Source organism: Capricornis sumatraensis, chromosome X, assembly GCF_032405125.1.
Source record: "Capricornis sumatraensis isolate serow.1 chromosome X, serow.2, whole genome shotgun sequence".
Taxonomy (NCBI): domain Eukaryota; kingdom Metazoa; phylum Chordata; class Mammalia; order Artiodactyla; family Bovidae; genus Capricornis; species Capricornis sumatraensis.
Window position 1 is genome coordinate 4,478,813 of NC_091092.1, and position 26,278 is coordinate 4,505,090.

Below are 26,278 nucleotides of genomic sequence, written 5' to 3' on the forward strand. Positions count from 1 at the left end.
ACACTACCATGTGCTTTGAAGATTGTCCTTCAATTTGAAAATCTCCTGTCTTCCCACTTCTAAGATGGAGGGTGCATGCGTACTCAGTCGTGTCGGACTCTGTGACCCTCCAGGATTCTCTGTGCATGGTGATTCTCCAGGCAGGAATCCTGGAGTGGGTTGTCATGCCCTCCTCCAGGGGATCTTCCTGACCCAGGGATGGAACCCACATCTCCTGTGTCCCCTGCATATCAGGTGGATTCTTTACCTGCTGAGCCATTCGGGAAGCCCAAGATGCAGGGTACCTGCTGCTGCTGCTGCTGCGTCGCTTCAGTCGTGTCCGCCTGTGCGACCCCATCGACGGCGGAGCACCAGGCTCCCCCGTCCCTGGGATTCTCCAGGCAAGAACACTGGAGTGGGTTGCCTTTTCCTTCCCCAATGCATGAAACTGAAAAGTGAAAGTGAAGTCGCTCAGTTGTGTCTGACTGTTAGCGACCCCATGGACTGCAGCACACCAGGCTCCTCCATCCATGGGATTTTCCAGGCAAGAGTACTGGAGTGGGGTGCCGTTGCCTTCTCCAAGATGCAGGGTACCTAGTCTCTTTATTTCTAAGATAGATATCTCAATTTTTCCAAATGGTTACAGCATTTTCCTGATTTATGTTAATGTGGAGTTGCTTCACATCTTTCTTATTTTCTGTAGCCTCCTTTACAGAATCGAGGTGAGGAAAAAGACTACCTGCTGTATCAGCAGGGGTAAAAGTATATGATCACATTAGGCACAGGCTTTAACCAGTTTTTTAGACGTACTTCTTCAAATTGGTATAGTTGGAATACCTTTTTTGAAACCTTGAGCTCTAATGAAAAGAAACAAACTCACACTTTTATTCTCCTACTTTCCTCTAAAAATATAGAGTTCCCATGAGTTTACTTAAAGGTTTTTCTCTAAGTTGAAATATTCATTAATTTAAATTCATTGCTGCAAATTAGGTAATACTTTAAATGTAACAGTTGTTTGTTTTCCCAGAATTTGATTGCATCTGTTTAGATATTATCACATTTACAACACTATAATTTAGAGTGTGTGAAAACTTCATTATATCCCCCAATTTTCAGTTTATTAAAATCTCTGGAGAATAGTAGTTTGAGAATGCAATTTGTCTAATGCGAATGATTATTATTCCTTGTCAATATTGACTGCTTTGAAAACATTTTCTTTTTTCTCAGTATCTTTTGCTATTTTGCTTGTATATCTGAAAATGTTCTGTTTTCAAAACACACACATGCACACCAAGACCTTTAAGTATAAATCTTAATATTGTGACACCTATGCTTCTATCCCTGGTTTTAACTTCTGTTGCCATTAAATCTGCATCCCATATGTCCAGATAACTTGTTATGAGGGGTCATGTGAGGATATATAGTATATGCATTTACACTTGCTTTGTGAACTAGCTATGCCTATTTACTATACCCCCCTATGGAAGCATATGATCTTTTTGATAGGAAAAATATGTCAATTTTGGAAAGTTTTTTATTAGTAGGAGGACTGAGAAAAAGAAGTTAAAAGCCAGACCAAACTAAGAAGTGTGTGTGTGTGCTGAAGAGATTGAGAGATAAAATAAGAGAGAGGGAATGAAGGACTGAGAAAGTTTCAGGGATGTTTTTCAGAATTGGATGATCAGAGAAAAATAGAATCAGGTTAACTATTTCTTCTTGCATGTAAACTGATAAACTTGTAAAGAGCTTTAAAAATGCAAAGTGAGAGTTGCCACATTATGCTCCTTATATTCTGCCAATAATAATTATTTAAAAAGCAAGCAATATAAATTTGTATATAGAACTGTAGTGAGGGGTAAAATTTGTTTCCAATAGGGGACTTGTTTATGGCTTCATGACTCGTTAAATACAGACTCATTTCAAGAAAATAAAAACAATGACTACATCTTTATTTTCTTTCATTTTAAAAATTGTATCCTCTTGCACTGATGTGAAATAAACAATCAACTTAATACTGTGCCATCAAGATCCTCCTTGAAGTCATTGTGACTAAACAATAGTGGATACAGTTAGCTCTTCTATTGGGTAGTGTGACTGGCAGACATGAATAATTTGCTAGTTTACAAAAAAACCTTTTTTATTTTTATTTTTTGCTTCTTGATGAGTCTCCCATATATCAGTTGGCAATAAATAATTTCAGCACTGGAGCAGACCAAAAAAATGCTGATTTATGGAACTAGCTGTAGATCTTACTAGGTTTGCCACAAAGGCTGTTTCTATAGAAGATTTAAATGAACCCAGCTGGCTTAGTATTCTGTGAATTGCTGTAGTCATTTTCTGAGTTTAATCTTATGACTGATTTTGTAATTCTCACAGTGGGGAAAAGTTGACAACACGAACAGCATTTAGTGAATATAATTAGGAAGTTTGAAAACAAATGCTTTTTTACCCTATAAAAGCTCTGTTCAAAGGGGATTTTGACCCTGTATGAGATCGTTTTCAGAATATGTGACTACTGTGACTGCAAGTGAGTGATTATCTTACAAACGAATTTCCCTGTCCAATGAAACCGTACTAATGTAGGCACGGCAGAACTTTACGAAGGAGGGCTGCTGTCCGTGGAAGGGGGATTATAAGCAGTTAATATTCAAATAAAACTCTGAACATCCAAGTATTCCTATGATAATTTTAGGAAATCTAACAAATACATACATACACACATGCACACACACTTATATAAATGCTTTGGAGGCTTCTCTGGTGCCTCATTGGTAAAGAATCTGCCTGCCAATGCAGGAGACAAAGGTTTGATCCCTGGGTTGGGAACACCCCCTGGAGGAAGGCATGGCAACCCACTCCAGTATTCTTTCATGGAGAATCCCTTTGCACAGAGGAGCCTGGTTGGCTAGAGTCCGTGGGGGTCACAAAAGAGTCAGACATGACTTAGAGACTAAACAACGACAAGCAATACTTTTTAGCTAGTATTTGGGCAGGAAGCTGGCAACATTATTAATTATTTTCTATGGAACCTTGTGCTAGATGCTTTGCAGGGATAAAGAGAAATAAAACAGACTAATGAGCTGCTTGCCAAGTACAGCACATTATAATACTAAAACAAGAGACAGGGAGAAAAATAGGGAGAAATGGGGTGAAGAGAAGGAGGAGATGACTTTTATATAATAGCACACATATAAAATAATCTGTGTTGCTATAATTAGTGGTTAACTAACTACAAGATAATGAAGTACTCTTTTATATGAAAGCCAATACCATAAAACTGCCCCTCTTCTCCAGAAACAAAAGGCACAATGCCAGCCTCATTTACAACATGTGCGTTACTTCTCTCCTACAAACCAAAGCTTAGATATTGCATTCCTCCCTGTCATGGGGACAAGCACAAAGACTCGTCATTCATTTTTTTCTTTTTATTTCTCCTCTTTTTAATCTTCATTCTCTTCCCTTTTATGCTACAGAAGGAACATCTTTAAAACAGTTCTTCATAAGTTTCTAACTGCTTTTATAGTAGTTACTATTATTTAAAATTTTGGGCAGAATCAGTACCTGTTCAAAAACAGTAATATAATGGTCCACTGTATGACTGTTATGTGTCTGTACCCTGCCTTATTCAAAAATTGGAGAAAAAAGTAATGTTTCTTTTAAAAACAGATAGTCATGAGGTTTTTCGGATAAATAAGACTGAAGAAAGTCGCCATTAATGCTTTGTATGAAGGATCTTTCTTTGAAATCCAAGCAAGTAAGTAGAAGAAAATATAAATGTATGCCGAGGTTGAAAATTTAGAAAGAACTCAGTTTTTAAAATTCAAGCAAATAGCTAGGCACTTAAATTATTTTTTTAATTTAATTGATATATAGGTGATTTACAATGTTGTATTGCTGCTGCTGCTGCTAAGTCGCTTCAGTCGTGTCCGACTCTCTGCGACCCCATAAACGGAAGCCCACCAGGCTCCCCCATCCCTGGGATTCTCCAGGCAAGAACACTGGAGTGGGTTGCCATTTCCTTCTCTAATGCATGACAGTGAAAAGTGAAAGTGAAGTCACTCAGTCGTGTCCGACTCCTAGCGACCCCATGGACTGCAGCCTACCAGGCTCCTCTGTCCATGGGATTTTCCAGGCAAGAGTACTGGAGTGGGGTACCATTGCTTTCTCCAACAATGTTGTATTAGGTTTAGGTGTCTGCAAAAAGTGATTCAGTTATATTATATATATATTTATATATTCATTTTGAGATTCTTTTCCCATATATATTATTAGAGAATATTGACTATAGTTCCCTGTGCTATAGAGTAGATCCTTGATGGTCTATTATATATACAGTAGTGTGTATTTCTTAATCCCAAATGGCTTTTCAGATACTTAAAATAAATAGAATATTTTACTTTGAAACCTGTGTTGCGGGAAGTTGTAAAGCATTGTAAGCTATTCAGAAATTTAGGGACTGATGCTGATAAAGATTCTAAGGATTTTACATCAGTCATGGCCTGATTTATTCCATTCATTTTACAAGTTTTAGGTTTCATGAAATATATAAGAAAGGCCTGGGTACTTGTCAATTTATGAAAGAAACTCCTTAGGATTTTTGTTTGTTGTGTTAATTATTTCAGAAGTTAAATGTGTTCACACTTAGAGATTTGAACTTAACTGGTAATTTTTAAAGTAATTTACCAAAGTATAATTGACATACTATCAGATTTACTCATTTTTTAATATAAAGTCTGATGAATTTTGTTGTTTGTATACAGCTGTGTAACCTTCACTCAGTCAAGACATGAAACAGTTCTAACAGCCTGTGGTTTGGTCATACCCCTTTGCAGTCAATCCCTACTCCCAGCTCCAGGCACTACTTCTTTGCCTTCTGTCACTATAATTTTAACTTTTTCTACAATTTCATATAAATGAAATCATTCAGTAATGTAATCTTTTCTGTTACTTTGGATTTGATGTGGCTTTCACTTAGCGGATTGTTGTGACATGTATCAGTAGTTCATTTCTATTACTGAATAATATTCCACCACATTTCCATTCATTGATGGGAATTTGGGTTGTTTCTAATTTTTGTCTATTACAAATAATGCTGCTCTTAATATTCATGTGCAAGACAAAAATTTCCTTTATCTTGGGTAAATTCCTAGTATCTTATAGTAAGTAAGGCTTAAATTTAAAAGATACTGTTTTCCAAGTTATCTGTACCATTTTACGTTCTTGTGCTGTGCTACTATGCTTAGTCACTCAGTCGTGTCCAACCCTTTGTGATCCCATGGATTGCAGCCTGCCAGGCTCCTCTGTCCATGGTGATTTTCCAGGCAAGTATCCTGGAGTGGGTTGCCATGCCCTTCTCCAGGGGATCTTCCCAACCCACGGATCAAACCCAGGTTTCCCATATTGCAGGCTGATTTTTTACCATCTGAGCCACCAGGGAAGCCCAAGAATACTGAAGTTGGGTAGCCTATCCCTTCTCCAAGGAATCTTCCAGACCCAGGAATTGAACCAGGGTCTCCCATATTTCAGGTGGATTCTTTACCAGCTGAGCTACCAGGGAAGCCCATTTTATATTCATACCTAAAATTAAATCACAATGAGATATCATTTCATATCCATTAGATGGGCAAACATTTTTAAATTCTGATAATATTATGAATGAATAAGAATATGTCTCAAGGGGAACTATTGATGAGAGTGTCATTTGTTACCTGTTTTGGAAAACAGTTTTGTATGATTTAGAAATGTTGAAGATGCCATAACCGTAAATGTCGCTCCTAGTATATTCTCTAAATAAGCTCTTACATAAGGACTCGGGAGACTTGTACAAGAGTAATCAGTATCAACAGGGTAGAAAGATAACCCGCAGAATGGACAAAAGTATTTGTAAATCATATATCTGATAAAGCATAACTCCTACAACTGAACAACAGCAAACACAAGCAACCTAATTCAAAAATGGGCAAAAGACTTTAATACACATTTTTCTAAAGAAAATGGCCAATCAGCACATGAAATATGCTCAACATCATTAATCGTTAGGGAAATCTGAATCAAAACTATAATGAAATACCACTTCACATCCATTAGAATAGCTACTATCTTAAAAAAAAAAAAAAAAAAAAAAAACCAGAAAACAAACATGTTAGCAAGGAAACGGAGAAACTGGAACCTTTGTACCATGGCTTGTGTGAATGTAAAATGGCTTGTGTGATAATAGCCCCTGTGGAAAACAGTATGGTAGTTACTAAAAAAGTTAAACATGGAATTACTGTATGATGCCACATTCCACTTCTGTATGTAAATATAAAATAATTGAAAGCAGAGACTTAAACATATATTTGCATACTGAGTATTCATAGTAGCATTATTCACAATGGCCAAAGGTGGGAACAACCCAAGTGTCCACTGACAGACGAATGAATAAATAAAATATGCTATATACATACGATGGGCTATTATTCAACCTTTACCAAAAGGAAATCTGGTATATCCTACAGCATGGATGAATCTTGAAGACATTATGCTAAGTGTGATAAGCCAGACACATTAGGACAAATATTGATAATCCCACTTAATTGAGATATATAACAGACAAATTCACAGAGACAGAAAGCAGAGTAATGGTTGCTAGCAGGTAGAACAGAAAGAAGAATGAGGAATTATTGTTTAATGGGTGCAGAATGTCAGCATGGGAAAATGTTCTGGAGGTGGACATTGGTTATGGTTGCATCACAACGTTGAATGTACTTAACACCACTTAACTGTACACTTAAAAATGGTTAAAATGGTAAATTTTGTGTGTATTATAACAAAGTAATATTCACAACAGCATTATCTATAAGAATATCAGTAATAACGTCTCCCTCACCCCTGTAAAAATGGAAACTAGATAACAGAAATGGTCGGCATGAGACTATGCCTAAAGTATATTCATGGGGTGGAATAGTATACAGTCATGAAAATGAATGACTGGGGATAGCTAATTATGTAACTCATCCCTAAACAGTGGTTACACAGATTCTAATTATAATTTGGCAATATTGTATAACTTAGGCCTTAAAAGTTGTTCTTAAATAGGTTAGTTGTTCTTAAAGCCACTAATGTCACACCTCCAAAAGTCATTTATTTACACCATATATAGATAGCAATATCAGTTATATACACCTATTTGGTGGTGGTGAAGTACAGGAAAAACATAAAATAAACAAATCCAAAATCCCTTCACTTATTTTCAAACCTCATGCATATAAAACAGTTTTGTTAAGTAAAATTCTCATGACAATACAAGTTGCAAGTTTCAGTTAAATGCTTAAACCATTTCTGAGAGGAAACCACTGAAGACCTTAGGGATATTCGTGTTTGTAAAGTATTTCTATACTAATTTAGAATACCTTGATTTTTGTTCAGACTATTCTCAGAAGAACTATTTGGTAAACCTATAGGCAGGTTGATTAAGAGCATTTGAAAGTGCCAGAACAGCTTTAGTTTTTAAAGTATAGACATGATTCATTAATTCTTTCTGGTCTTGCCTCAAATGAGGACAAATGGTTGTTGATTTGCCACTGGTGCTGACTACTTCAGGCTAATACATATGCAGAGTATTCTCCTTGAATAAGTAAGTAGGGATAGAAGGAAAAATGCCGAGAGGTGGAGCAGGAAGAACAGGAAAGCAAAATTTGTCTTCTCTTGGAAACTGACATCACCACTGCCCTGCTGAGCTGGAAGATGGCAATTGAGATGACTCTTTATGCCATTTAATGTTATCATGGTTTTCAAGTTTAAGCTCTCCTTTCAGAGACTGCTGCTATAAGTGAAGCAAACAAGTATAAAACTCTTAAATTGCTTGACTTTAACACAATTGATATTATCTGTTCCCTTTTTTTTTTGAAATACATTGTAGCACTCAAATTAAGAATATTAAAAGAAAAAAGGACAGTCACATTTGCATAAAGAATTAGGACATCTTTCTACTGTATATTACATTTGGCTGAATTAGTGTCAGCCCTGGTCATGTAGCACCAGGAAAGCATTTGGGGTGAGAGTTAGAAATAAAGCCAGGAAAGCATGTATGAAACTTGTCTGGTCGTCGCTACAGAGCTAATGTCTTTATGGTCATTGAAATCCTTAAAAATACATTATCTTTCTCAATGTTATTGTAGTGTGTGGTGGTATTGAAGAAAGCAATAATTTGTAAACAACCCTTGGCAGAGAACACAGAACTTAATTTTGCTTAAATAAAGGAGACAAACATTAGAATTCATGTGCTGTACCAAGACTGGCGCGCAATAGCAGTTGTTTTGATATATGCACTGAAGCATTCATGATTGCTTAAATATTAACTGTTCCATGAATATAAAAATACAATAGGGAAAAAGAAGCCATGATTAGGGAACATTTATGCTAAAAGAAATGAAGTTGAATGATCTGATCGTATTGGTAGTCTAGCTGGGTTTATTCCCATGATTCTACCATATTCCTTCACTGCTTTTCCCTACATCCTTTTCTTTCTAAGGACAGTTCAATATAAATGTGGGTCCTGTTGTGTTGCTCTCTGTTCGAGCTCTTTCCTTGATGCAGAGGGATTAGGCATTTCTGAGTTTTCCTGAGTAAAGGACCTGTTGATAAGTTGCGGAGTTTCATTGTAGCCATTTGTATAAACACTAGGGGAAAAGGGAGCAGGCATGTCTAGAAAGGTCTTCCTTCTGATATAATCTAGAGACATGAACTTTTATCTCACATTGAAGTTTTTTCTTTTTCTATTCAAGTAAAGTTGATATACATGATATTATATAAGTTCCATGTCTACAATATACTGATTCACAATTTTTAAAGGTTATACTCCATTTATAGTTATTTTAAAATATTTGCTACATTCCCCCTGTTGTATAATATATCTTTGTAGCTTATTTTATACATAATAGTTTGTACCTCTTAGTCCTCTTACCCTTGTGCCCTTCCCCCTCCCCACTGATAACCATCAGTTTATTCTCTCGATCTGTGAGTCTGCTTCTTTTCTGTTATATAGTCACTGCTTTATTGTATTTTTATATTCCATCACATTGAAGTTTTCATATTTTTAAACCTGCTTAAATATATCATGGTGTTTGTTTACTTAGAGCCAGCACACATTAGCCTAGAAATTAGAACTGGAGAAATAAATTCATAAGGTAAGACTTTTTATGGAAACCATTGAAACCTGATGTCTTGCATTGAAATTTGTTACTCTAATCCAAAATTCTTGAGCAAATATTTCAACAGTAATTCAGATTTGCTAATAAGAAGTGACTTTTGCACCTTGAATTACAGTTGGAAGTCATGAAGGATCTTCTGGGTTGTCTAGCCCATCACCCTGATAATACAAGGACGATAAGACACAGTACAGCATCAGGTAGCTGTATTTTCAATACACTTTTAGGTGAAGGATGAGGGAGAGTTTTAAAGACTTATGAGCTTTGGACATACTGTTTGGGTCATCAGTTCTTAGATGAGTAGATGGTAAGTTCTGATACTAATCAGTCTCATTTTTAATATAAATTAATCAAGAACATTCAGAGTGGTTGTGTCCTTCAGATGTCACAGATTGCTAGACAATTCCTCTCTAGTTTTAAATTAACAGTAAGCTTTGGAGTTATGTTGGCACTTCAACTTTTTATATGTGGAAGTAGTTATGAGAGGGCCCTGGCAAACATCTTGTCTAGAAATTTCCTTCGAAGAAGACTAGTGGTTCTCAAACTTTAGCATGCCTCAATCATCTGGAGGTACTATCAAGATTTTTTGGCCAATATATTAAAACATATATTGATGGACCCCTACCCTTTGAGTTTCTGGTTTAGTCAGTTTCATGCATGGCCCTCATTTTTTAATTTCGATCAAGTCCATAGGTGATGCTGAATCTATTGGTTCAGGAACCATGGTTTGAGAATGAGTGAAATAACCAGTGCCTATGCATTTTCCTTTCTCATGATTTTTAATGTTTACTTCTTCCATTGCCTAATACCCACAGCCTTAATTATGTTGAACTTATTTAGGACAAAAAATCATAATAATCTTTGTTACTAGCTTCACCATTTTCCAGCTGCCAGCTCTGCTGCCCACTCTATTATCTAGCTATTTGTTACCCATAATCAATATTTTTAATAAGTTACCTTACATGTTACCTTCTCTTTCTGGCTATCCAGTCTTTTTAAGTTTGCACCACTGGCAATGTATTGAAACTGTGCATGAAGGTCATGGAAGATTTCTCTAATCATCAAGTCAGTTCTCATTATCTTTGGGCTCTCTGTAGCATTTATTCATTCAACAAACATTTGCTGAACAAAGTTATATTTTTTCTTCTTTCTTAAGTAGTTCACAGTTTGACAGGTGAGACTCCTTGTGTAAACAAAATGATATATTATGGAATAAATCCTTTAACTAAAGTTTATATAAATCACTATGAGAAAAGAAAAGCAAAATTTATTAATTCTGTTCAGGAAAGTTCAGAGAGGATCATTAGCACTACTCTCCCAGAATGACCCTCTCCCCCAGTCCCATCACCTTCATCACCCTTGATGCTTAATTTAGTCCAGAATGTGATAGACACCCAATTTTCATAAGTTACCATGTTGTATTCTGGCACCAACTTCTTGACCAAGGTCAAGTTACTTAAGCACTCTAAACCTGGTTCCTTACCTATAAAATGGGCTTGTTAATAACTGAATATTTTCATGATTTTTTAAACAAAAGATGACACATTTGAAACACTTCTCAAAGTACCTGGCCCATAGGCACATGATAGATAGGTTAGAAATGTTGGTTCTCATCCCCCTTAAAAGGGGTATAGGCTACTACCACATGATGAAGGAATAAGGCATTTTAGGTCAAGAAGAACATAAGAAAATGAATGGAAACCTTCACCCATTCATGCATTCAGTAAATATATATTAAGTACCTGTTATGTGCCAGCCATTGTTCTAGATTCTGAGTAGGTAAAAGTGAACAAAGCAGACCAAAAAATGCCCTCTACTTGTGTAGCTGACATTGTACCAGAGAGAGACAGATAATACAAATATAAGTATTTTATTATAATATAATATATAATTAAATATAAATGTAATAATTTTATTATAATAAAATATTAAAAATAAGAAGTATATTTGTGATGATTGCTATGTAGAAAAATATAAGAGGGAGAGAGGTAAGAGATATTTTGAGAGTAGATTGCAAGTTTCGATAGAGTAACCAGAAAAGAACATAATGAGAAAGCGGCTTTTGAGTACAGATCTTGAAAGATGAGAAGGAGCTAGCCATGCTGGTGCATAAAAGTGAAACCTTGCAGGCAGAGAAAAAGTACATGCACAGGCTCTGAGTGAGACACATGCCTGGTAAATTCAAGGAGCCACAGAATGGAGGTCAAGCATGGCTCAAGGGGGCTGGTGAGGGACAGTGGCTAGAGAGAAGATCTCACTGGTGATGGTGGTCCAGGTCACAGAGGGGCTTTTAGGTTATGGTAATGACTTACTCTATGTGAAGATGGGAAGCTAAAGTAGATTCTTATCACTTCTGATCTAGACGGTGATCCTGGGCATGATAATAGACTATCTTATTAAATTCTATAAGTCTTATCTAATGCCCATTTTACGGTCAGAAAGCTGAGACATAGAGTATTGAGGTCACTTGCCCAAGGTCGCACAAGTAGTGAATGGTATAGAGTGAAGGTTCAAACCCAGTACTGTCTGAACCCAGTCTGTGCTCGATAACTCTTCTGATTAGAAATGTGAACCTCTTTATATGAGTTGTAGAGAACCATTATTTTTTTGAAGGCAGAGAATGGCATGGTCATACGGATGTTTAAGAAGCATTATTATATAGGATAAAATGAAGCAGAGAGAATGGAATGGCCGTGACCACCTTCCATAGATTAGCTTCACATAGCTATGACTCGACGTTTAAGAAACAAACTGCTACCTCCTTCTCAAAGCCAGCTTACTCTAGAGAGTTACCGCGTTCTCAATACAACCATTCTTTATTTTTTTTCTCTTTTTTAAAAGTTTTAATTGGAGGCTAATTACTTTACAGTATTGTGGTGGTCTTTGCCATACATTCACATGAATCAGCCATGGGTGTACATGTGTTCCCCATCCTGACCCTCCTTCCCCATCCCATCCCTCTGGGTCATCCCAGTGCACCAGCCCGGAGCACCCTGTCTCATACATCGAACCAGGACTAGAGATCTATTTCACAGATGATAATATACATGTTTCAAAGCTATTCTCACAAATTATCCCACCCTTGCCTTCTCTCACAGAGTCCAACAGTCTGTTCTTTACATCTGTGTCTCTTTTGCTATCTTACATATAGGGTCATCATTTCCATCTTTCTAAATTCCATATATATGTGATAATATACTGTATTGGTGTTTTTCTTTCTGACTTACTTCACTCTGTGTAATAGGCTCCAGTTTCATCCTCTTCATTAAAACTGATTCAAATGCATTCTTTTTAATAGCTGAGTAATATTCCATTGTGTATATGTATTACAGCTTTCTTATCCATTTGTCTGCCAATGGACATCTAGACATCTAGGTTGCTTTCATGTCCTAGCTATTGTAAACAGTGTTGCGATGAACATTGGGGTACACGTGTCTCTTTCAATTCTGGTTTCCTTGGTGTGTATGCCCAGCAGTGGGATTGCTGGGTTGTATGGCAGTTCTGTTTCCAATACAACCATTATTTTAATCACCCAAATTTAAAACTTTTGGAGTCTGATCTTTGCCTTTCCGTCATCCCCGGTATTTCTTTTCAATGGCTTAATCTTGTTTATCTTCACAGTGTGTCTTAAATTTGTCTTTTCTTTGGCTTTTTTTTTTTCATGTACTCATTATCATTTTAGATATATCAGTCCTTGACACTTTCTACAAAATTACTCTTCTACATCATCCCCTTTCTGTATAACTTTGTGTTTTCTTGTAAATGCTAGGCTTTGGGGGCTTTGAAAGTACCATTTATTGTTTATCTCTGATCCCATATATTGTTTATGTCTGATCTCTAGTGTCCAGCCCACATTGAATCATCAAATGTACTTCTACATTCATAATTGCTTTGCTCCTAACCTGTCTCCCCTTATAAATGTTTAGTGCTTCATTTCCCAAGGGGACATTGTAACTTTGTTCTGGCATTCCCTCTCATATAACTCACAACAGATAACGGTGTCCTGAAAAAGTCTGGGCTTTGTGGTCAATATTTCTGTATGTGTATGTATGTATATGTGTGTGTGTACATTTGTGTACACATGCACACAGAACAAGAGTATACTTTAATTTAGAAGAATTGTTATGTGGCCTCACAGGTGGGAATTTATGTGGAGAAAAATCTTCATTCAGAAACATTGATTGCCTCCCTAGGTGTGTACTACGATGCTCCTAGGTACTGTGGACAATAAATATTAGTGAAACAAGGTTTCTTCCCTTGAAAGAGCTCATACTGACTGGAAGAAAGTACTGTGTTGAAATGTTTATAATGAAGGAACATAGCAAAGGAAGGAATAAATGATTCCTTAGTGGGGTCTTCAGAAAGGAAGGAGTACTTGAGTACTCTTGAAATTTGAGTAGGTATTCACTTGGCAGATAGAGAAAAGAGGAGGAGAGTCTATGGAGAGCACAAGATGTACAAAAGCACAGTGGTGTGACACTGTATGGTATGTTCAAGCAGTTGTAATCAAACTGAAGAGAAAAATAGGTACGAGAAAGCAGCAGGGGACACATTAGAAAGGTAGGCAAGGGGCAGCTGAGAAAGGGCTTTAAATGCAAAATCAAGAAGTTGGTGTGCTTTTCTAGTAGCTGAAGGGAGACTTTGCAATGGAAACTTTGAATGGGTCCTAATCATCCTGACAAAATTAAACATTTAAACCCTAACATTTGTGTGGCGAGGTTAAATGAACTGAAATAGTTTGGTTTAAGAGCAAAGGACACCTGAGAAAGGGAGTTTTCACACTTGTGAGAGGTGGTTATACAGAGGAGAGTGACCAGTTATTTTCAGTTTCCGCTGACGACAGAGCAAGAAGAAATAGGCTTAAATCTCAGGAGAAGGGAAAATTACCTATAGAAGGGGTCCTTCGCAGAAAGACTGAGTGTGACTGACATGTATGATTAAAATGTTGGCTCAGGCACTTTGGCTGTGTGCTGCCTTCTTTGTGTTCAGTCCAACTGATTTAAAAAATAAGGTGAACACTGCAGGTTTTCAGGCTCGAATGAGAATGTTCAAAATAAATCTTTTACAAGGCAATTGGTTATTCAGATATTTTGCTATCTCCCTAACTAAAGTTTTGGAAATGTATTTGAACACATCACATATAAATAGTATCTTTCATAATATAGCACTCCTGTTTATTAGGGGAAAAAATGATCAGAATTTGCTAGAGAAATGTGTTAATCTGTTAAAGGTATTTTGTACTCATGTACCATTTCAGAAAGTTATTAAAGATTAGGTAGATACAGTTAGTATAAATTCAGTTATTAATCTTTATGTATAACATTTATTGGTCAGATGATTATAATTAAAATCACTATGTGGTTTATTAATTGGCAGTTAATCAGTGAATATAGTGAATTGCTCTATTTTTATTGATGTCATTCACTGATAACTCACTTTATTAAGATATTATAAAATGTTTTTAGCTTTTTCAAATAATTCCAATTCCTGGAGCTCTTTGTGATTATATTGTTTGAAAATAGGTACAAGACAGAGGATTCTAGGGTGGCCATTTTGTTCATCCTTTTGCATGTTATACTGAGTTAACCTGATACCAAAACAAAGTTAATTTTATTTGTTAGTAAACTAACCCAAACACTTTGGAAGTGATTTTGAACATACTCAGGTTACCTTTATACTACCCCAGGAGATGTCTATAGCTAGTGAGTACACTTGGAAGAGCAAATTATTGGATAAATGTCTTTAGCCATTAGAAGTGATGAAGGTGAATGTTCTTAGTTGCTTTCTGTGCTTGACATTGAGCCATTCAATAGGTCCTGAGAGAGATGATGACTAATGTGTGGATGGTATAGACACAGCAAGAGACACTGAAGCCTTGATAATACAAAGTAAATATACTTCAATATGTAAAGATGCTTTACCCTTATGTTTTGATATCATATGTTCATTTTTAAATGATTGGTCTAAGTGTCATGGGCATAGAGAAAAATGTTTAAAAGACCACATATTTGTTGTTAATATTCCCTGCCAGTTGGAAACCACAAGATAGACTCTTGGTGTAACGTTATTTAAAAAATAATCATTTCAATACAGATTTAGCAAGTCATCTCCCATACCAACTAAAATATTTCTCAGCTAGACAAGATAAGCGTGTGGCCATCTTTGTCCCTGCCTTGAAGGCAATGTTAGAAATCTAGAAAAGTCATGCAACTCTGTTGACTGCTCTTTCTGATTTCGATAAAGATATTTAACTGAAATGTTATGCTTCGCATCTGAGAATTCTGAAAATTAAGCACTTATAAGCATGCATGTCAAAAAGGGAGTTTTTGAATCACCCACAAGGTTGCCATACGAGCACAGTGCTATTTTTCTATTCTTGTGTTTTCCTTTCCAGTATTGGCCTTGTGCCTTTTTAAAAAGAAAATTGATATTCTTCTACAGTGTGGTATCCTAAAAAATTGCAAAGGTTTTTATTGTTGGGCCCTGTGTTTGTCTCTCTGTGTGTAAATAGTTTGTCTCCATAGATTTCATAAAATACAGATCAATTTCCCTCCTTTAGGAAGATGTGCTTTCAATTTCTTTAAGTACCTAATATTTTTCAGTTGAATTCAGTCACTTAGTCATGTCTGACTCCTTGAGACCTTATGGACGGTAGCAAGCCAGGCTTCCCTGTTCATCACCAACTCCTGGAGCCTACTCAGACTCATGTCCATTGCCTCATTGATGCCATTCAACCATCTCATCCTCTGTCATCCCCTTCTGCTCCCACCTTCCCTCTTTTCTAGCATCAGGGTCTTTTCCAGTGAGTCGATTTCTTTGCATCAGGTGGCAAAGTATTGGAGTTTCAGCTTCAGCATCAGTCCTTCCAATGAATATTCAGCACTGATTTCCTTTGGGATGGACTGGTTGGATCTCCTTGCAGTCCAAGGGACTCTCAAGTCTTCTCCAACACCACAGTTAAAAAGCATCAATTCTTCGGCACTCAGCTTTCTTTATAGTCCAAGTCTCACATCCATACATGACTACTGGAAAAACCATAGCTTTGACTAGATGGACTTTTGTTGGCAAAGTAATGTCTCTGCTTTTTAATATGCTGTCTGTGTTGGTCATAGCTTTTCTTCCAAAGCGTCTTCTAATTTCACGGCTACAGTCACCATCTGCAGTGATTTTAGAGCCCCCAAGAATAAAGGCTCTCACTGTTTCCATTGTTTCCTCATCTATTTGCAACGAAGTGTTGGGACCAGATGTCATGATCTTATATTTCTGAATGTTGAGTTTTAAAATAAGTTTTTCACTCTCCTCTTTCACTTTCATCAAGAGGCTCTTTAGTTCTTCTTCACTTTCTGCCATAAGGGTGGTGTCATCTGCATATCTGAGGTTATTGATATTTCTCCCGGCAATCTTGATTCCAGCTTGTGCTTCTTCCAGTCCAGCGTTTCTCATGATGTACTCTGCATAGAAGTTAAATAAGCAGGGTGATAGTTTGCAGCCTTGATGTACTCCTTTCCCAATTTGGAACCAGTCTGTTATTCCATGTCCAGTTCTAACTGTTGCTTCTTGAACTGCCTACAGATTTCTCAGGAGGCAGATCAGTTGCTCTGGTTTTCCCATCTCCTGAAGAATTTTCCACAGTTTGTTTTGATCCACACAGTCAAAGGCTTTGGTGTAGTCAATAAAGCAAAAGTAGATGTTTTTCTGGAACTCTTCTTGCTTTTTCGTTGATCCAGTGGACGTTGGCAATTTGATCTCTGGTTCTTCTGCCTTTTATAACTCCAGCTTGAACATTTAGGAATTAAAGTAGTTTGTAAGAAACAACAGCAACAAAAAAAGAAAATGTTTATTTCCTTATTGCTTGGAGTAGCTAGCATCCTCTGAAAGGGATGCACTTTGTGAACATATAACACTAATCTCAAGAAAAGACCTCTCTTTAGGAAAGTGAACCTCCTACAGAGACTTCTACAGCTGTGAGCCTGACTTAAGACAAATTGCTCTTTAGGTTTTTGTTGCTTTTTGTTCTTATAGCTTATTCTTGAATTGTGTCATTTCAGCTTTGTAGTACTTAAAAGTGTTTAGTGCATCAGCATAACAATGCAAAATTTTAAGTATTTTTACCTGCCTTGGAATTACCAGCATCATGACTCCTATGGCCGTTTGTTTTGAGCCTTAAGACTAACATTTCTTTTACGTTGTTCATATCATTGGAATCTAACTGTAACACAAAAAGTATGGACCTGATTAAGTAAATGTGATTTTTTTTTTCCTTAGCCACTAAAACAATAAGGATTAAATTACTTTGTAATTACCTAAATATCCTCCAAGCCTTTTCACAAGCCTGTTTGTAAAGAATATTCATTTTTTCTAAACAGTAATCCTTAAAGCTAAAATCCCCAAATCAGTATGGACATCAGTGGACAAACCCATCATCTAAGGATTATAGAATGAAAACATCCAGTAGAATGAGAAAACTTGATATTTCATGCCACATTTGTCCTTTGTTTCTAAGTAAATCCTTGATTTCATTTGTAGCTTAGTCTTGTATAACAGTTATATTAAAGAAAATACTTAGATTCTCATTATAGATTTTCTTGGTCCTATACTTTGAAGTTTTTATTTATCATTCTAACTGCAGCATCTCTTTTCTAGTGTCTCTGAAAAGAAGATACAATGTGTAAGCAGAGAAATAAAATTTGACATATTATCATGATTGTGTGGTCAGATTCTGTTTATAAATCAGCTTAAAAAGCCTTCAGTTATTCTTTTTTGATAGCCCGTGCAAGTAAAAGAGCATACAATGCACTTGCTCTTTTATTTTAATTTGCATAGATGATGGCTGAAGTAAATATAACCTCATAGATGCATCCAGCTTTTAAGAATATATTTTTGAAATAATACAAAGACCAAAATGCTGATAACAGCATTAACTTGGACTATTGTTTTCAATACTTAAGTGGTTGTTCTTTTCTCAGGAAAAGAATAGTTCACTTTGGCATCATGATTTAGACATTTTAAGAAATACAGATGAAAGTTTATTATTATTATTATTATTATTATTATTATTTACATTTTGGGTCACCTTTCTCTCTTTAAAAATGAGTTCATTTTAAAACCCAGCGCATTGTTACTAGAGCCCAGTAGAAACTACCCTAGACATTTTTTTTAAAATTACATTAATTATAATGAATTGAGTTCATTCATTCATTTCACTTCTTTAAGTAAAAGTCTATATTTATATTGCTGAAACATACTAAAAATAGTTATCATTGTTCCATTTCAGATCCGAGATACTAAGTCAGCAGATCAAAAAACCACCCTCTTGCATTTTCTTGCTGAAATTTGTGAGGAAAATTACCGGGATATCCTGAAATTTACTGATGAACTGGAGCATGTAGAAAGTGCAAGCAAAGGTAATTGATTTATAACTGATTTGAAACTACATCCTGCCTAAATATTATATTAAATGGTAATCTATAAGCATTAATCATATTTTTTGTTTGGTTACTGACCTAAGAAAAGCAGGAAGATAGTTTTCCTTAGTTTGTATTTGACAACATAGTATATTTTAATAACCTGCTTTTAACTGACTTTTTTTTTTTAGCAATTCTAGGTTATTGAAGCTTTTGTGTCTCTGATCAGATAATATGTTTGTTCATTCATTTCATAAACACTTAAGTGTATATTGTTTGCAAAATAACCATACAGTGGGGCTGTTGGTAATATCAAATTGATTGTGAGATAGTTTTTGCTAGAATGAATTTAAAATCTAGAAGAGAAGAGATGTATACAAATACTATATGAAACAGAGATGAATATGAGAAGTGCTATAGGCAAATAGACTGTAGTTTAGATGACGTCCCGGGTGGCTCAGACGGTAAAGCAGGAGACCTGGGTCCGATCCCTGGGTTGGGAAGATCCCCTGGAGAAGGAAATGGCAATCCACTCCAGTACTCTTGCCTGGAAAATGGCATGGACAGAGGAGCCTGGTAGGCTACAGTCCATAGGGTCGCAAAGAGTCGGACACGACTGAGCAACTTCACTTTCCTTTCCTTTCCTTTAGATGAGAGGGAAAATACTTTTGAATAGATAGTTAAGTGAAGGCATAGTGAAAGAGGCCAAAAAGGTGAAGTATGAAAATTAGGATTTCTACGGACATGGAAAAGGAGTATGCTGTCCAGACAGTCAACAGTACCAGCAAGGCACAGTCATGAAATGTGTTAGGATAGGTGAAAACATCACTGAGGAAGAGGAAAAATGTCTCCAGACTTTAATTTGAACTGATTAGCCTTGTTGGTTAGTGAGTATTTACTTTTGCCAGAAGTTGAAAAGTGGATGAAAGGAAGGATCAAGGAAACATTTTTTTTGAAGGTGAAACAATAGATGTGGAGTACATTTTTCCTCTTGGATCAGAAAAGTAAGCAATCAAGCTCTTATTTGAAACTGTACTATGATAATTCCACTTCTCTGGAGAAGGAAATGGCAACCCACTCCAGTATTCTTGCCTGGAAAATTCTGTGGATAGAGGAACCTGGAGGGCTACAGTCCACAGGGTTGCAAAGAGTCAGATACGACTGAGCAGAGCAACACAATTCCACTTCTCTATAACTCTGAGAACTTTCAGTAAGGACTCAAAAGCATATGCTTCCTGAGTTTATTACAAACCATCACTGGTTAGTGTCCTTCGAAGTAGAAAAAAAGTGTGTCTGTAAAACTGAGAATGTCATATGTATAATATTGTTCAGTGGCCAGTGGTCATCTCTGCCATTCTGCTATTGTTGATCATATCCTCAATGTTTTTCTTTAATGAAATTAATGGAATTTCTTTAACTCCTTTAATTTAATGAATATTATAGTTGTTACTATCGTCTTGTTAGAGGAGAGTAATTATAAGGCTACCTGTAATCCTTCCATTCTCAGCCAAGTATGTATTAGACTCAGTTCTATTTCCTACTTCTGGGCTTTTGGCAAATCTTTTACATAGTTTTCTTTTACAATCTCACCAACTTCTCTCTTCCTCTCCATTTTAAGAGCAAAACCTCTCTGATATATTTGCTTCTTTCTGCTTTCGTGTATTCATGAAATGAATGTCATTATATTTAAAAAACTGTTGCAAAAGATCTTCCTTTCTTACTGTTTGGGCTTCAGCAATCCCCTGTCAAGTTATTGTGACTAGTTCTTTTTCTTTCCCTATAAAATTTTGACTCAGAGTTCTCAAGAAGTTCTTACATATATTCCACTTACTTGCATCCCCCTTTCATTCCCTTGTAGTTCTCTTGCAGTGTGCCCAGACATACTTTCACTTGAGCCATTTTTATTCCTTTCTGATTATCCTATCTCTGTGTATCATGCTACATCCTGTGCCTGAGAATCTCAAGTGCCCTGTCCTCTGACACCTGACGTTTGTCAAATCACTGTTCGGGATACATTTCCTTATTTTTTTAAAATGTGTTACTATTGAGCCCTTATGAGAAAATACTTGTGAAATTAGACTGCAAGAAAAAAACAGAACGTGGTGTGGAAGGTCAACCCAGTTTCTTCTTTGTAGTTAAATACTTTCCCTTGGTGCTTAAGTTTAGCGTGTTTGTTTGCTTAATATAGATTTCAGTTCTGTTTGAATCATAGTCTGTCACCTCCAATACTGTGGATATAGCTAGCATATCTGTATTCACAGCCAACCAGCAAAAATAAAAATAGATTAACACTATATAGGAATTATTTTCTGTAATTATGGCCTATCTCCTTGTTAAATTACTGCTTATACAAAGAAAAAAGTACCTTTCTTTCTAAACTGGAGTGGTACAGGAAAGTTGAAACTAGTTAATGATTTTTATATTATTTTTATATTTTTCATATTTCAAGAATGATTGTATGACTACTAATATCTATCTTTTGTGTTTTCTGTTTTCTTCCTACACCTTTGAAAATCCTCTGGTTTTCATTTTTTTTATTGAAGTATAGTTGATTAACAATATTGTGTTAGTGTCAGGTATACAGCAAAGTGATTCAATTATATATATGTGCATATTTTTCAGATTACTTTCCATTATATGTTAGAAGATATTGAATATAGTCCTTATGATATAAACCCTTGTTGTTTATGTTTTGTATATATATTAGTGTATATATGTATTCCTCCCCCTTGTAGGTTTTTTGATTGTTAGAACCTAAGTACCTATTTTAATAGAATAAGTATCTCTTCTGTCTGGAATAACAAATAGATGAATTTCAGGTCATTACTTAAGGTATATATAAGGTTTACTCAAAGTAACTGACAGAGGGAAAAAAATTACCTTGAAGTGAAAAGAAAACTAAAAGTAGGAAATATGTGGGATCCATGGAAAAATGTATCTTATAACTGCCTTGTTTCCTTGTAAAGCTAACCTTCTAAAATTTATGTGCATCTTGAACTATGAAAGGTGATGGTATGTACTTAGCATATTTTCCTAGAGCTCTGTAATGCAAAGATATTGGGGGAAACCACATCATTTTTACATAAAACAGATATATGTTATGGAGTGGAATGCAAAATTCACATGAATTTTTAAAATAAAATAGATGACTTCAAAGAAATGTCGCACTTGCTGCAGATCCCTAGGGGAGCATGTTCAATCTTCTCTTTCATTAGGGGCACTTGGTTGGGAAAAGTTTATGAAGCATTGCCTAAAGAATTGGAAAGTGGTTTTGTTTTGCTTTGGTTTTACTTATTTATCTATTTAGTTATTATTGCAGGCAGGGTGGAGGCAAGTAGGCAGAGTGAGGGCTGAGAGTACCTTCTAAACAGATCATCTCATCACTCTTATGAAGTTCAGAATCAAATAGTACATTGTAATTATATTACCAGGGGGATTAATAAAATAATATTTCTGTGGTCATTTTCTTCTAGGTTAAATGATAAATCTCTAGATCCTCTCCTTCATGTTTGACATACCAATGAGTCTTTAGAAAGAAAAATAAAAGTTGTTGCTATAGAAAATCTAATGCCTGTAAAATACTGAAAATATATTTGATAAATCACCATTACCTTTTCCCCAATGACTAATTTTAAAGATTATATATATAAAATTATATCTAATAGACCTATAGATCTATATTGTCTAAAGCATTGCTAGTTTGCTAGACCTAGTTTATAAATCCTGTATTGTTTCCTCCTAGCCCCCTCTTCCCGTGGCTATCACTGTAACTTTCAGCTTTGATGATTTTTACAATTTGATTTAAAACCTTAGTGTTTTATAAGTCAGCTCCAGGGATTAAACCAAAAGGATTAGCAAGACTTAATTAAAACTATTCCATTCAAAAAGGGAAAATAATATTAATATATTTGAAGGCATTATTAATCCTAAATTTTTATGTAAATCTGAAATGGGTTTCCTTTCAGTTAAATTAATATCATCCTATAAGATAAAAGCAGGTTCAGTTTTCTATAAACAGTGTTAGTTTCCTATGATTTAAATCCACTATTATAAATTTTAATGACCAACATACCTTTTGCCATCTGCCCTCTTTCCATGTCAGATTAGTAACTCCGATTAGCTGTTTATCCATTCTGAATTCTTCACGAGATTAGTAATGATGAAAGTTTAGATTAGAGGAAATACTATAGGGGAAAAATCTATCAAATAGAGAAAAAGAAAAAAGTCAAGTCATAACAGAGTTTAAAAAGTTGGGGGATGAGGGAGGAAAAAAAATTGGAGGAAAAAAAAAAACTTTTTTGAAACTCCAGAGCTGACAGAAAGTTGAGATTTAATCTAGTCCCTGCTAAAAGAAACCCAAGATGCCATTTAGTCCAAATTCATCATTTTTCAGTTGAACAAACTGAGGCCTAGAATGATGAAGGAATTGCCCACAGTCACACAGTCAATGAAAGTTTGCAGAACTTTTGTCCATTATTTTATCACATACATGTCAGTTGCACTTTAATTCTTTTGTGGTCTAAAATATACAAGAGAGATTCATATTTACATATTGGAAAACATGCAGAAAATCAACACTGACCAAATAAAAATTTACTGGAGTATAAATGCCGCTTCATCTGTATCATGGTCCAATTTCTCTAGTCCCATTTTGACAGAATTACCCTTTCCTTTCTCTGTGTTACAATAGCACTTAAGCATTATTAGTAATACAACACCTATCACATTTGCATTTTTTTTATTTCATTGTATTCTTCTCTCTGTACCTCCTAGGCTGAGTTCATAAGTGGCAAGGAATATGCCCCGTTTGTCCCAACAGACTCAGTGCTAGCATAGCAACTCAGAGAGAAGTATATATGCTCAAATAGAAGTAAATGTTCAATAAATTTATTACATTGAATCTTTGTGTCTTCTTTTCATACACATACATTTCAAAACATGCCATTTTGGGGAGTTGGCAAGTTGAGAATAGCAACCTGAAAATTCCAGTTTACTATAAATACAAGAGGAGAAATAAAATAAGTTGAAATAAAGAGAACACCAGGGCTTAACAGTATTTCCTGGTCCATGTTTTACTTTTTTTCAAGGAGAAAGTTAAACTTGAAAACAATGAAGCTCTTAATGAAGAAGATCTAAACTTACGGTGGCCACCAAACTGTAAAGGTTTATGGTGAACAGTGAGGATTAACATCTCTTTCTGCTTTATTGACTATGCCAAAGCCTTTGACTGTGTGGATCACAATAAACTGTGGAAAATTCTGAAAGAGATGGAATACCAGACCACCTGACCTGCCTCTCGAGAAACCTATATGCAGGTCATGAAGCAACAGTTAGAACTGGACATGGAACAACAGACTGGTTCCAAATAGGAAAAGGAGTACGTCAAGGCTGTATATTGTCACCCTGCTTATTTAACTTCTATGCAGAGTACATCATGAGAAACGCTGGGCTGGAAGAAACACAAGCTGGAATCAAGATTGCCAGGAGAAATATCAATAACCTCAGATATGCAGATGACACCACCCTTATGGCAGAAAGTGAAGAGGAGCTAAAAAGCCTCTTGATGAAAGTGAAAGAGGAGAGTGAAAAAGTGGGCTTAAAGCTCAACATTCAGAAAACAAAGATCATGGCTTCTGGTCCCATCACTTCATGGGAAATAGATGGGGAAACAGTGGAAATAGTGTCCGACTTTATTTTTCTGGGCTCCAAAATCACTGCAAATGGTGATTGCAGCCATGAAATTAAAAGACGCTTACTCCTTGGAAGAAAAGTTATGACCAACCTAGATGGCATATTCAAAAGCAGAGACATTACTTTGCCGACTAAGGTCCCTCTAGTCAAGGCTATGGTTTTTCCTGTGGTCATGTATGAATGTGAGAGTTGGACTGTGAAGAAAGCTGAACGCCGAAGAAATGATGCTTTTGAACTGTGATGTTGGAGAAGACTCTTGAGAGTCCCTTGGACTGCAAAGAGATCCAACCAGTCCATTCTAAAGAAGATCAGCCCTGGGATTTCTTTGGAAGGAATGATGCTGAAGCTGAAACTCCAATACTTTGGCCACCTCATGCAAAGAGTTGACTCATTGGAAAAGACTCTGATGCTGGGAGGGATTGGGTGCAGGAGGAGAAGGGGACGACAGAGGATGAGATGGCTGGATGGCATCACCGACTCTATGGACATGAATTTGAGTGAATTCTGGGAGTTGGTGATGGACAGGGAGGCCTGGCGTGCTGTGATTCATGGGGTCGCAAAGAGTCAGACACGACTGAGTGACTGAACTGAACTGAACTGAAGGATTAAAAGTCTCATATGAACTAGTGGCAGCCAACTGTCTTAATGTAATATCTAACTAACTGCTGAAACTTCTTTTTTTCTAATGGTTGAAAAAAATTACTTTCATAGTGTCTACTAGATATTTCATTGAAAAATCTTTTGAGTTATGGAACAAAACCCCACTGTGTTTAATGCATTCAAGGTACAATGGACCCAAGATGTATGAACCCATAGGATTTCCTAACAGATTTAAACTTTGAGTTTTGCTCTGATCTTAGAAGCACAGAATGATGATAAACCAATGTTACAAAATGTCAACAGGATTGACTTGACTTAGATGTTAATAATCTGAGTAAAATTGAATATACATCATACTACTGCTGCTGCTGTTCCATCATTTTAATTAAAAAGTTAAATTGTTCAGCTTATTTGGACTTTTCCCACACCATTTCAAATAATCTTACTGAGTGAATTGTCTTCTGTCATACTGGCAGCACAAATATCTTGTAAAAATTTAGAAGAATTTTAAATTTTAAGTTTTAAGGAATCTAATTCATATATTTTCCTCTTTGATATGCTTCTTTCTTTTTTACTGTCACCAAGTCACCCCAATTTTTCTTAAACAAAGTGAATTTCTTTAAAAGAATTCAAATTATTAGTAGTCCAGCACATGCATAGAAAATATATTTTCAACCTGAAATGTCAATAAGACTTAAGGACAGAAAGTCATATTTTCTTGCTGATCAGTAATCTAATCATTACCAACCAGTGTGTTGAATTCATAACATGTAAACCATCTAATTCATTTTCATTTCTAGAGAAAACTGTGTTAAAAACATTATCTTCAGGGAACAGTGAAAGGAAGCAGAGAGCATGGTCATTTGGACTTCAGTTAAATGCTTCAATATAAGTCAACATTTTTTTATAGACCTACAGGCATTTGTCAGGGTACTGTAGCTTCTGGAACTCAGAATCCCTGCTGGAGAATTGTATGCATAGCTCATCTGTCTCAAACCCACATTCTTGCCCAGCCTGTCTCAGCACCTGCGTACTTGCATGCTCAGTCACTTCAGTCATGTCCAGCTCTGTGCTTCCTCATGGACTGAAGCCCGCCAGGCTCCTCTGTCCATGGAATTCTCCAGGCAAGAATACTGGAGTGGGTTGCCATTCCTTCCTCCAAGGGATCTTCCTGATCCAGGGATCAAACCCATGTCTCTTAGGTCTCCTGCATTGGCAGGCAGGTTCTTTACCACTAGCGCCTCCTGGGAACCCTATTTTTCCTAACAGGAAGTTCTCCCTCTTCTCTCACCCCTTGTGAACATAAGGTATGAAGACTTCCCCAATTGTTTTGGCTTTCAGGGGTCTCTCACTTCCCCTCTTCTTAGTTTGGTCCTTGATCCTATACTCTTTGCATTACAGTATCCTAAACTCTTT

The 26,278-nt window shown here is 36.1% G+C and overlaps 1 protein-coding gene across 1 annotated transcript in view; it reads left to right on the plus strand.

The window, feature by feature from the left end:
* The window catches only part of DIAPH2 (diaphanous related formin 2), a 980,877-nt gene that overhangs the window by 510,522 nt on the left and 444,077 nt on the right, over window positions 1-26,278 (plus strand). Inside the window, exon 23 of the mRNA XM_068961943.1 lies at window positions 18,442-18,571. Within this exon, the coding sequence (XP_068818044.1) occupies window positions 18,442-18,571 (130 nt within the window). The remainder of the gene's footprint in view (window positions 1-18,441; window positions 18,572-26,278) is intronic.